Here is a 13977-nt window from a genome sequence, read left to right on the forward strand (position 1 = left end):
TGCTTAGACTCCTCCAGGATTCTGTTGCTGTCTAGGTCCCCAATAAGCAGATTCACCCTTCTGTTGTGGCCATTATCACCAATAAAGAAAGTGATGGGAAATTCACAATAGTACAGTTTCTTCAGAACAAAAAAATGAAAATCTTTTGGGCAAAGAAAATGTTTTGGCTATACATTGACTTAAATTTGTTTTCTGCGTCAACAGCTCTAAGTGCTAGGTTGTTTGCATCAAAAAGATTAAATGTATATGATATTGAATCTGACACAAATACATCAAAATAATACACAAATAATTTATTTCAAGTATAAAAATATTTCTTTACATTTTAGAAATGTGATCATGCAGTGAGTTACATTTTATTAGTCAGTTACCGACCGCTGCATTAGACAAATCAATTTACATTCAAATAAAATAGGGGAATGAAAAGTGTACTTTTATCCTTATCTTTAAATCTGAAAAGGAAAAACAGACATTAAATAAGGAAAAATCAAACTTCTCATAACCCAGAGACAGGCAGTGCTTAAGCTAAATTCTGGAGGGGAAAAAAAAGGACATTTACTGCTGCAGTGGTTCACCCTACCCACTACAATTTCTTTTTTACCAAAGAATGATGAACAAAGTGATATACTTACCTTATTCCTTGCTTCATTCTTTTTTTGCAACTAGTCCCAACCAGCCACATATCTCTAAAGTCATTCCATTATAACACGGCACCAGCAATTCATTGTATAGGAGAACATCCAGGGCTCCCTATGTTCTAGAGTTTGGTGAGGGGAAAATACCACTGGCTGTCAGAGGTATTCGGTAGGTTTATCTCCTTATTCAGCCTCCCCTAGACAAAACAAACAGCTAACACTTGCAGTGGGGAGGATGACCCAAAGCAAAAGAAAATATTCTTTTGATTGGAAAAGGATTAGATATACAGGAATTTGTGTGAAAGTACACTTATCCTTCCAACATTAAGGCTTACTTACTATGCAGTCTGCAAAGCACAGTATCCCATAGCAAATATAACTGACTTAATTGCAGTTACTTTGGTGTGTGATTGGTACAGGCTACGGCACTTGTGGAAGACTGATCTTTGCCTGGTCTTGTTTATATCTGGACAATTCAGTCTAATTAACATTTGATAATAAGTGTCACAGTTATTATATTTTAGAAATACACAAATAAGACATGTATACAAACAAAAAAAACCAGTCTATTTTTTTAAAGCATGCTGTGTTATGCTGTGGTGTGGTTTCAGGTCCCTTCAGTGTTGCTGTAGTAATGTAAATGTATTACCAAATGCTTTACTGATAACATTTTACCAAGTAAAAAAAAGTAATAAAAAAACAAACTACTGCAACATTTATACATTCTGTCATTTAATGGTAATGCAGAACTGTTTAATTGAAAGGGACAGCAACACCTTTCCCATTTGGGGCAAAGTGAGAGAGTTTTTGCAAAGAGTCCACCAACTGATAAAGGCAGTGTCAGCTGCTGCTTCTTCCTTTATTACAGCCAATGACAGTATATGGTTCTTCTGGGTATAGATGATTATGGGGTCTCCTACCACGTGACAGAGCTTGGATCTAGCAGCTGATCACTAGGCTTGAGAATGGTCACATAACTTAGGGAGTGTTATCTGTGTTTTCCTTAGCTTTCAAGACCAGCAGACACTGGAAAGTTGGGAGCTGCAAAATATCAGTGGATTGGGAAGAGAAACCTCAGCAAAGACACTACTACTTTGCCAGTGTATACCTAATAAAGTAGAAGAGCAATTTTGATGCTTTTACTAACAGACACCAATAAGCAATCCTAAAAACCAACCTATTTATAAAAGAAACTCAAGCCCACCCCTTACCTTGTGCCAGGCACCTATGGTGACTAAGTGTACTGGCTAATCACTATATAGTCATAATAATAATTAATCAATGAAATAGGTAGGTATGGACATAGGGGTAAGGGTCACTTGGTTTCTCAGTTTTTTGTCAAGCATGATTTATTCATCGTTCTAAGCACTTTTTAGCTTAGGAAAGCTGAATTCTAGTTGATGGCTATATGTTACTGCACCATGCACATCACTTAAATTAAAAATATAAAACTTTGTAAAAAAGAAAATATAGGGGTGAGTGGCAATGGCTAAACCAGCATTAAAAGAAATACAGTCTACTAGATAAATTCTTCTAGGAGTGTGGAATACCTGTAACTTCCCACAACACTGTTACCTTCCTCTGACCCCTATGCCACTGGACCAGCATGTGATAGGATACAAGGATATCTGACACTCCTGTAAGTGAGAGAAAGCAAGGGAGCAGCAGTGCTAGAACAGAGGGAAGTCCAGAGACACAGAGACTCTAAATATGTTACTAGAATACAAGAAAAAAAATACATACATTCATTCTGCAAACACAAAATATGTATTGTAAAATATTTAAATGCACCCCACACTGAGCATTTATGTTTTATACAACAAAAGAAACATATAAAGAACATAGAGTAGTTTTAATAGTCCAGTCTAAGGTGTACAACACTTAAGAATATACAAAATGAGGTAAAGAAGGTACAGTGAGCAAATGACTCACCAGTAACGTAAGGTATAGACATACTTCAATGTCTTTCTTGGTATTGCACAGGCAGCAGATGCCTACCTGCGTTACCTGGTATTTGTAAAATGTTGTACTGTGCGATGACTCTCTTGTTTCAGCTCTTCAATGTGAGAGTCTAGTCGCAGAAAAAGATCCTGTGACCGCAACTCTTCCTCTTGCAGGAAACGTGCAGCTATTGTGTTGGCTGGGGAGGAAGGTGGCATTGGGAGCTAAGAGAAATAAAACATAAGTACAAATGCACTATATACTAAAAAAGTACAGAAGAAAAAAATAGTACATACTGGAGCACCTAGCTCACACAAAAAAAACTAATTTTCTTATTTTCAACACTTTCCAATGACTTTGTATCATTTTTCTAATGTAGTGTCTTTCTGGTGTTGGTTTGGTTTTGGTGATTTACTAACTTCCCACAATGCAAGCCATATTAGCAGTTAAGGTACACTACCCTAAAGAGAATATAAAAGGTTTTACTAATGGAATCCTTCTAAAATTGCACATTTACTGCCTGGTTTCAAACATCTGACACAAATCAGAAAGTCAGAAACCTTTACCTGCATACTTAATTCCAGGTAACTGATCACTAGATTTTGCATTCCTATGACCCTTTTCAAAATGTATTTTTCAAATGCAAGCAGTGTAAATACCTACATTTGACCTAGTGCCTGTATAGTGGAGCAGGAGTGTGAAAGGAAAGAAGCAGTTACAGGAGGTAATCAGTTCATGTTATAACAAGAAGCATGCAAGAGTAATAAAGACATGGGATTATCAATTTGCTGCTTTAACTATCACTTTCCAATTCCAAACTGCAGATGTCTTGGATGAGCTGAGCTCAAAAGTAGGTTAAATGATGCTGGTAAAAGCTGGTTTTGGTATATCACTTTTTATTATTCATGGTTATATTGTTTTTATTGTATCAAGTTTTGTATTATTCTATTCTTTAGTGAAGCATTTTTTTTTACCTGTGATTGCCGGCTGGAGCCTTCATTTTCACCATGGACCTCGCCTTTGCTGTGTTCAGAGGACACTGATTCCAGCGAACTTGTCCTGCTTAAACCCTTCAGAATAAAAGCGGCTTCCCGCTGAGATTGGAGAGCACACAGAACCTCCTCATACTGCTTAGAGACCTCATTCAACCTCTCGTTCAATGTGTTCAACTCTGCCTCATGTTTTCCCAGCAGCTCCTGAGTTTTCCTGTGTGTAAAGTCAATGTTTTATGGAACAGGTGACAATATTACACTCATAAATACATACATAGTCTGAAATGAACTACTGATCTTTTTTACATGCACAACTGAATTCTCATTAGTAATACTTAAGAACAGATCTTAATGTAGCTTGATCAGTTTGTGTATCTACGTGCAGCTAGTTCAGGTAACTTGGGGAAACGTATCAATATGAGTACAACCATTTGAGTGCATATGACAGTGATGATTTATTAGTGGATTTATAACCCTGAGCTTACACCAGATTTCAAGTTTAAAGGACATCTTTACAATTTGTGAAGTTACCTTTTAATCAATGCTCCATGCGCCCAAGTGCAGGCAGGTTTGCTTATGCTTAATTTGAGCCTGGATCCAGGAATCTTAACTGACCACATAGGCGCAACTCGTTTCTATCCTGTCTGCCACGTTCATTTCTATATGTAGCTGTACTCATAGAAGTCTTTACTGTTTGTTTATGTTTGTTGTTGTTTTTGCCAAAAGAATTAAAGGGCTGCAGCAAGCATGTGTAGAATATAGTGGCGCTATCCGGGTCCATGCCAGCAATAACATTTCTAGATCAGAACTGAAACAACTTTAAGTTTAGACTATCTGAACCCAAGGGGTGTTTAAGTTTTCTTTTAAGGAATAGTATAATATACCTTTTGAGATGTCCAATATACTGCCTGCAACATTTAACTTTAAAAAACCACATACGAAAAAGTGGTCTGTGAGAGTATAGTTAACAATTTTCTGACAACCTTATAAAAATAAAATCACTACAGAACTTCCCTGAGGAACATTTGTAAATCTCATCCTTATAACTTAGGTAGGTTGCACGTTAAAAGCCATATATGTGTGAAAAATCCCTTACTACAACTACAGACTGAAAGAAAAGTACAAAAAAAAATACATCTGTAAGGCTACATACCCATGTTAGTTTCTTTGGCCGGAAAGAAACTTTTACAATCCTTTTCAATGGCAAAAGACTCAAAGATGAATGAAAGAGCGCTGTACATGGAGGGAAGGGGGGAGAACGAGCTGCTCTCTCTCCCCTTCACTTTCATTGCATTCCACAACTTTCATTGTTCCCTTTTTGTGGATCTGCCAGGATGGATCCATGAACGACATTGGACAGGAGCTGTACAAACGTCAGATTTTCATCTGATACCAGCCCTGAGGCGATAATGGGACAAGAATAATCTGACGTGTGTACATATCCTAAAACTCTGCCCTACTCTAGAGGATGAAATGTCATGGCAAGAAATATATTACTGCCTTTGGCAATTCACAGCTAAAGCCAGGTCCACAGCTAAAGTTTCCAACCTAAACTGATTTTTATCTAGTACAGGGAACATGCCAATACAATAACTTGCTCTTATCTAATGGAATCAAGTCTCCTTACCTATCTACTGCTGTCTGGATATCAGACTCCCGTGTCTGCACAACATGCTCCAAATTGCCCCGAGTCTGGGACAGATCTTTCTGTAGTCTCTGGTTCTCATGTTCAAGATTTTCCAAAGCCTAAAACACAAAGAAGCACAAAGACCTGTGATCTAAATAAATACATAGAGGATATAGAACAGAAGAAATTAGAACACAAAAAAGGGTTCTTAAGGAACATTAGCATTTTCATGCATGCTTAACAATTTGAGCTATAGAGTTGCAAATGTATGTTGAAGCTACATTGCCTCATCAAAGCCCTTCTGTAAGGTGTGGTTCATAGCTAATCTAACAGACTTCCTTCCTGGGACATGTAAAGCAAAAAATTAAAATACAGGTAAAAACAGGTAACCACAGAGCTTCATTCTTTAGCCTGCCATTCTGCCATTAGACAATACAGGGATCACCAGTTACCGTAGGTCTTTAAAAAAGTTCTTTATTACACAGAGATGTATGCCTTTACTGAAAAAGACAGCAAAACCCCTTTCAGACTTGGTAAACCGGTAAACTTGGTAAACCGCATGCTCACTCCCGACCACTCTAATTTAACTGTATGGGAACCACTCCATGCAAGCATTTGCACATGGTTGTAGTGGGGTTGTAGGATGATGTAGGTTCCTGGAAGCAATATCTTGCTACTGACAATGCAGTTGCTTTTCCTCCTCTGGAAAAAGAACTGTATTGTCACTACAAACACAAGGGCAACATGTTCTAACGTGTCGACATGTGGTATGGTTTGCTACTCCTGCTGGAGTAGCAGCAGTTTGCTATGAGTCTGGTAGTGACTAGCTGTGCAGTTTTAGGCCCAAAAAGGGGTCTAACCATATTCTCTGCTTGTTTGTACACTGAGAAGGAACAAAATATTGGATGATTTTCAAACCATAAAGACAAGATTTCTTCTCATATCAATGCAACAAAGTTTATGCAAAATCAGATTACAAATAAAGTTATAGCAAAATGATATACTGTTTACAGGTAACTTTAGCCAGGGCCACCAAAAAGGAAAAGAAAAAAACCAAACAGTGTACAGCAAAAACTTTATTTTTTATTTTATTTGGTGTTAAAGGGTTAAAATCTCTGTCAGTTTTCCGACAGTTCTGTCAGTTTCAGCTGTCTGATCTGTAGTGGGCCCTCCTTCCACTTACTGTACCAATGACAAAGGAAGTGAGAGGAAATCGAAACTGGTCCTTATTGGAAGATGTCCCCTTTTCTCTTGTTGTGAAAACTGTAACATTTTGTATTTTCCGTTTTTTCTGTCACTAGATACATACATATCCTGGTGACTGGACTCATCAGGGTAAAGAACAAAAATACAATATTGACAAGGATTTTATTCTTTCACCATCTAAAATAAAAACAAACCATTTGGCCCTATTTTTTCCCAGGGGAAAAGGGAAATGATCCTTTTCTCTCCATACAGAGAACCAGAACATTTCCTAAATAAAAATAGCAGATAAATAAAGATAGCAGTAGATCTCACTATGTGAAAGAATATGTGTGAATGATTCAATAGCCATCATTCTTTGGAAAAGATCTCCCAATTCTTTAGCCTATCTATCTAAGCCAAATATATTTCACAGCATCACCTGATCTTACCAGGAGGACATCTGGCTCTTGTTTCTCGAGCATCTCCTTTAGTTGACGATTCTCCTCTTTTAAACTTTCCAAAGCTGCTAGGGATACCTAGACACGAGAACAGGAGGCACTGTGAATACCAAACATTACATAAATTGTGTAAATGGTTTAGACAAAATATAGAAAGCAACAAATATTTTAAACCTCCAAAGATTTGTGAGAAAAAGGCCCCTGGCACTGTAAAGGTTTAGCCATTTTTTCGCAAGATACCAGTAAAAATGACTTTTTTCTCATGCAGGTTAAAAGGCTACACGAGATAGGAAAAATTTTAACAATGGTCTCCCACTGCTAGGCTGGTTCTGACCTATTCATTTTAGCCTCAGCATTTCTCAGCATCCCTGCATTACAGTAGAAACCATTTGTCTTTATGATGAGGGCCTGTTACAAGAAGAAGGTGGTGAGCAACTGCATGATCTCGAACTCCTAACAGAAAACAAAAGTTTTTTATATATATGTGTTTGCACAGATAAAAAGGTTTAAATTTAAGTTCAGTTCCCAATGCAAATCCTAATTTACATGAATCACCATAATTTACCTTGTTTAACTTCAGCTTTAGGTAAAAAGCAGAAAAAAGGTTATCTGTACTGGAAAATATGCCGTTTTAATGTTTTGTGATGACTAGCGTGGACATGGTATGCTGTTGCTACACTAGTAGCACAGTACCTTATGCTCTGCTGCTTCCCTGCCTGCTCTGTCTTTGTCTGCCTGAATTCTCTTCTCCAAATCTTTGGTTGTAATACTGGAGGAGGCAATGTTGATGTCCCGCTGGTGCAATTCCTGTGTCAGCTGAGAGATTTCCTTCTTCATCCCATCAAGAACACTGCTATATGACAGCTCAGCCTGGGAGAGCTGGCTCTTTAACTATTAGGAAAGAAGAAAACAATGTCAACTTTAATCTATTTATTGGGTGTTTTACAATAATTATTTTAAGTCTAAAACTTACAAAAATGTTCAAAATACATATTTGGGATTACACATAATAACACACAGTAACCTACCAGTTGGCATTTTGTATAAAGTTGGGTGACAATTTGAAATAAATGCTACACTGTAACTAAAGGCTTGATAATATAAAGTCTACAGAGTGTAGACCTTGCCCCTTTAAGGGACAGGACTGGGCATCCTGGAAGCCAATAACCAAGCACCGGCATTTACACACGAGTGAAGAGTCACATGCTTCATATATCTGAAACATATCTGGTATAGCACACTTGCCGACTATGGCACATACTTATCCTGTGCAGTCACCCTGCAGTGATGACAGGTCCAGGACCATGCATGGAGGGTGCCATCTTTATTGGCGGCTCCATGGCAGACTTCCGTGAAGATGCCAATCCTCTTCAGATGGTGGATGATGTAATCCCTGCACAGGAATTACATTATCCCCGGTGGTTGGGTGGGTGTGTGGCTATACTGCACACAAAGCCAAGATCTAAACTTTCAGTTTAGAGCTTAAAGAAAAAGCCACCAGGAGCCAGGGAGTTTGTTTTTAGACAAAAGAGGCATTGCACATCAAATAGCACTACCTCCTGGTGTCGTGTTTTTTTTCAGTTTAGGCACACTTTAGGGTATACTGCTGACTAAAGCAAACAATAAAATGTTGTGGTAGAACTATCAAGCCTTATTTGTAACCCTGTCAAAGCACACATTTGATCTTGTTTTAGACACAGAACTGATATCGTGTAGCTTGTATTTCCCTTTCTTGCCAAAAGCATACAAAAAAGTAAAAAGATATACATATGATACCAAAGGCAATGTTACACCACATTACTATATAAACTATGGCACTGCTATAAACTAATGGGTTGATTTCAAGCCAAAATATATTTTTAGGGTACAGAGAACTCTCACTCACCTTCTTAATTTCTGCCCAGCATTTCGTGTGCTCTTCTTCTAACAGCTGCCTCGATTCTGCCTTCTCCTTTACCTCTTTAGCAAGATGCTGGCACTGGCGTGTTAATGACCCAATATGGCTTTCCATACGGGTCACTTCGTCCTGTAGCCTTTGTTCATTTAAATGGCTAATGGACAACTGAGAGCGTAGTACATCCACCTCTGTACGCCCATCAGAAAGTCGTGTTGATTTTATTTTTTCTTCTAATGATCTATAATTCAAAGTGCAAAAATCCATAAAACCATTCCATCTACAAAACTGTTGACAACATATGATATGATTACACAGTAAAATACCACAGTAAAAAGGACATTTGAATTAGTATGCCTTGTATGTCTTCAGTAAATGCTCTCCAAACTTATAAGATTATATATTAAAATGCCAGCTGTTCTAGCAGCCTGTATAACAGAAGACAAGCTGCCACTATCTATAAAGAAGGCATCCCCAATGTTCCCAAGATCGTTTAAATTTGCATACTATAGCCAACTATCGACTCCAAGGCTATTTGGTCAATAATTACCCTGCTTCCTACTATCCCTTGGCCCAAAAACACAGATTTGTTAGGAACTTTGGTTGCAGAGATGTATGCCTTATGGATCTGGAGCCATACTACAAGACAAGATGTAAATATGTTTACTTAAATATTAGACAAGCATGAAAACAAATGACTGATCTATTTGCACAGGGAGTTACTCTTCTGCCAGAGGAGAACAAATGCCACTATGACAACATTATCCAGACGCATTTGTAAATCTTTTTTAAATGTTATAAAACATTTTTAGTTCCTATTGGGAATGACTCACCTGATGTTGCTCTCCCTTTCTCTCAGTGTCTCGTTCACCCTGCAAACCTCTCTGTGAAGCTCTTCCTTTTGTGCGTTAGACCCTTGAAGGAAGTCTGTCTGAGCTTGTAAGGTTGCTCGCAGCTCAGCTTTCTCCTCCTGGAGAAGCTGTATGGAGAAGCAGAATGGTTTCCAGAATTACAAATAGCTACTGTACAGCTATTCAGCTATTCTCATTTTTAAGGAAAGAAGAAAGAGTTAGAAAGTTTCTTTTGCTGCTTGTGGAGCTTTCCCCCAATCTGTCAGACAGACAGGTGTTAGACAGAAAAGAGAGAATCTCCCCTTCTATTTATCCCATGGACAAATGTAATATCCTGATCAGGGATACATGCAGCATCATCAATCTTATTCTGCATTAGCCAACTACTATATTTGTAAAACGTTCATAAGACTATTGTCCTGTTACGAGCCAGAGGAACAATTCTTAATTTTCTACACAAGTTTAGCAACAAACAAAGAAGCCAAAAATTATAGCAGAAACAAGCCAAATAATGGCTAATTGAGAGTTCGGTAACGTGCCACACCATATCTCACCTTTATTGTGTGCTGAGCCTGCTCAAGCTCACGCTCTGCTCTTCCTTGTCCAGCAATTGAAGACTCTAGCTGCAGCTTCAGACTCTCTACTTCTCCTTCTTTGGCACACAGGCTGTCATTAGTTCGTGCCAGCTGACCACTGAGATTTTGAACTTCGGATCGGCCAGCCAAGTTTGTTTGCTCCAGCATCTGCTTACGACTTAGGGATTGTTGCTGAGGATGCAAAAAAATATAACCAACCATTCTGAAATCAGGCAGGGAAAATCACAAACAGTTTGCTAAAAGAAAACTGTACTTAGAGAAATGCATACACATCCATTGCTGAACTGACATGAATTTTCTCCAAGCTTGTATTTGTTTAGGGGACTAAAGCCAGGGAATGTCACTTTACTGAGGAAGTTAGTAATGATAGCCAAAAATAGCTTGCAGTATAAGGATAAATGAACCATTATGAGAGATATATAAGAACTGACATGGCTGACAGCATTACAGACAGAAAATTTTTTTGGTAGACCACATATTTTACTCAGTATCATTTATAGATTCATAGCAAGATTTCAAACCAGCATGACATCTTATTGACAAAATATTGACAAATTTGCTTGACAAAATATTGCCACCCAGATCCACACATGCACGCTGCTCTCTTAATGATTCTAGAGATAACGTTATTTTTGGTACAAGCTTGTCCTGCAGACTAATTATTAAAAGAAACGTTAGTGCATAGCACATTTATGACCATGGCCAGGGTATCTTACTGAATTAAGGACAGGTCAGTTTAGTGCAATTACATTTTACAATAAATATTTCAAATAAATAAAAGTTTTTGAGTGTGGAAATGATAACACCTCTGTTCATTTGTTACATATAAAAAGAAATTCTAACCATTTCCCTGTTCACAGTAAAACAAAAAATAATCCAGCTTTAAATATACTTATTGCATTTTCCAGTTTTGGAAAGAGTGGAAAAACTTTAGAATCACAGTAACTGCTATCTAAAATCCTTTTTGAGAATATTTCTCCCTGCTTCAAGAGTGTTTACAGGCCCAGAAAAAAATCTCATTGGGGAGAATCCACTTAGAAAACTAAAATGTGTCTGGCTTTCATGTACTCTAAACATAATAAAATGTACCTGATATATTCCAGCCTGCTCTGCTATTGTCTTGCGCTGAGCTTCCAATGCTGCCAGCTGCTGCTGATAGAGGAGACGCTGCTTCTCCCAGTCCAGGGACCTCTGACGGAATTCCTAGGCAAAAACCATATTATCCATTGCATCAACAACCCCCTGTGACATCACTATTTCTAATGAATTACTATGAAAATTCCTGGCTATCCCTGCTATTGACCAAGCTAAAAACTATAAATATGCACAAAGTTGTTTTCTTTTTTTTTTTTTTTTACAAAAACCTTGATGTATCATGCAAGCACCTAAGGCTCAAGGTGTTAAAGCTTTTTTTTTTTTTTAATACAACAAACTTACACCAAGCAAATTAACAACGTGAATTCATCAATGTGAATATTTGTTGTACAAGTTAGGGCCAGGCAGTGTTCTCCCTAGAATTTTTTTTTTTTAGCTGGGTGGGGAGAAGCTGTAGGCAGGTGGTCAAAAAGTGGGCAGGGCAACACATGATAAATTTAGTGTTCATAGCTTCTGTTGCTAAAGGATTCCTGTAACTCCTATGTTACTGTCTATTTTCTTCCACCCCCCCCCCCCCTATTTTTTGTTCCAACTTAAAAATGCCTACTCACCCCTTCATATGTCTCATTTTTCCATCATCCTTGCATTATGCCCCAACTGTCCAGTGCCCCTGTATTGTAACTCAACTTTTTGGTAACCACCCAAAAACAGCTGGTTGGTTACTAACTAATAAAATATCTATTATACATATTACTAATACCTAGTGATATATAAAAAGTTTTACCTATTCTTACCTTTCAGCACACTGCTTTATTCTCCACACTGTCTACAGAGACCAAACTGGTGAGGTCTGATTACTGACATGGGCAGAGCACCAATGTATCAGAATGGAGGTTCTACCCCACAGTATCACTGCATACAAAGCAATGCAACCTACATAGCAGCAATGATACACATTTCCAAATTGTGAAACTGATAAACCTATATGTAAGTATTACAGTTGTCTCACCTCCAGCCTTCTTGTCAGCCGGCTAACTTCTGATCTCTCTTCTTCTGCTTTGCCTCTTGCTTCTATCCTGTGGTGCCGTCTCTGAACCTTTTCATACGATCTTTTTAATTTATTGAGCTTAAGACAAAGAGACAAGTTTATTAAATATTTCTATTTGTAAAATAAGGGCAAACCAACCTAAGTGCAAAAGGTAAAACTGCACAAGCAGAGTTAACATTCTATAAAACCATTTAGCAATCAGTGGATAACTAATCATAAATTGCTTTAAAAGTTGTGACTGGCCCGTTTGTCCAGCTGAGATTTCCACTTGGTCCTTTGTGCGATAGTAAAAAGTGCTTAGACTATTTTTTGGTTCTAATTTTAAAGTTGAACTCAAATAGATGTATTTGTTTTTTCAATGAAAGCAGTAAAGTAACTACATTTCCCGGCACTATCCCCCCGAAATCAACTATAACTACAACTGTGCTACGAAGCTTACTAATAAACAGAAGGAGTGGGGTGACAGAAAGATGGCATTATCATTCTGAGGTTTCTCCTTCACTGTCCAGGCACAGGCTGGGCACTACAGAACATGAAACAACATCCGCAGATAAAACAGCTGCTTTATAGTTTCTTCTATGCCACAGCCTAGCTATCAGTCTGGACAATTGGGTTGAAAATGTATTTTCTCTATGGCTATTTATCTTTTGGAGCTCTGCCATATCTGGAATACCAAATGTTGTCTTAGTGATACAGAGTGCAACCATGCTGAGATATTGATTGCAAAAAATAATCAAGGAAATTGGAACAGTGAGCATGTAAAAGATGATTAAAGAATAACTAAACTTTTCTATTCTTGCAACAGTAATAAAAAACCCAACAAAACTATAGCATCCCTAAGAACTATTTCAGACCTGCAGTATGTAACTATGTGTTTGTCAGCTCCTGGGTTCATAGTAAACTGCTGCTGTGTGTCTGGAAATAGCAAACTGCACCAAAAGTAAGATTTGCATGTGGCTGCAGCCAAGGTGCAAATCATGAAACAACAACCTTGCAGCAAGTTGCTTTTGGGTACAGAAGCATGATCTGCCACAGTCACATGCAGGAAGTGCATCCAAACCTCTTCCTTTCACTTCAACAATGGTTGAGATCGCTGTTGGGCCCGAGGCAGAACACTTCAGATCTAAAATGACCCAAACATTTTTACATTGAGATATTCAAGCTTTCATTTTTTTTTTACAAGCCACTTCATCTCCTGTAAAATTAGGAATTAGAAGGGATTTAAAAAGCCAGAGACTGCTTCTCAGCATTGCCATCTTGGATGATATATCAGCAGCCTCAGCAGAATCATATGACATTTCACTGTATCCCCCTTTGCTCCTCTTTCACTGCTACATATATGTAGGGAAGCTGCCAGCTCAGAAAGTAAAAACTACATTTTCTAACAAGTTTAGAAAATGTATTGGAAGTAAATAAAAAATTGTTTAAAAGAACCATACACTGGTGCATTTGCTTAAAATAATAAATCTAATGAAAATCTACAAAAAAATAAAAACAGGGTTTCCTTTTGGGGGTATATATAGATCAAATATTGATTGGGAGTACCTGCTCTCCGAGGCCACTCTGCACAACATCCCCAAACCTTCACTAAATGTAATTCAGCAAAGAGCCCTTCCTTTCATTTATCATCCAATAGCAGAACACTGTGCCATAAA

At 37.9% G+C, this 13977-nt stretch overlaps 1 protein-coding gene across 1 annotated transcript in view; it reads right to left on the reverse strand.

Moving 5' to 3' along the window:
* Positions 1–278: 278 nt before the first annotated feature.
* Positions 279–13977, reverse strand: part of CEP63 (centrosomal protein 63) — an 18838-nt gene continuing 5139 nt past the window's right edge. The window contains exons 5-14 of the mRNA XM_072407632.1: positions 12284–12400; positions 11269–11382; positions 10138–10350; positions 9566–9711; positions 8724–8973; positions 7532–7729; positions 6830–6916; positions 5196–5314; positions 3551–3782; positions 279–2800 (exon numbers count right to left, since the gene is read on the reverse strand). Coding sequence (XP_072263733.1) covers positions 2639–2800; positions 3551–3782; positions 5196–5314; positions 6830–6916; positions 7532–7729; positions 8724–8973; positions 9566–9711; positions 10138–10350; positions 11269–11382; positions 12284–12400 — 1638 coding nt within the window. The 3' untranslated portion in view covers positions 279–2638. The remainder of the gene's footprint in view (positions 2801–3550; positions 3783–5195; positions 5315–6829; positions 6917–7531; positions 7730–8723; positions 8974–9565; positions 9712–10137; positions 10351–11268; positions 11383–12283; positions 12401–13977) is intronic.

Source organism: Pyxicephalus adspersus, chromosome 4 (assembly GCF_032062135.1).
Source record: "Pyxicephalus adspersus chromosome 4, UCB_Pads_2.0, whole genome shotgun sequence".
Classification (NCBI taxonomy): Eukaryota; Metazoa; Chordata; class Amphibia; order Anura; family Pyxicephalidae; genus Pyxicephalus; species Pyxicephalus adspersus.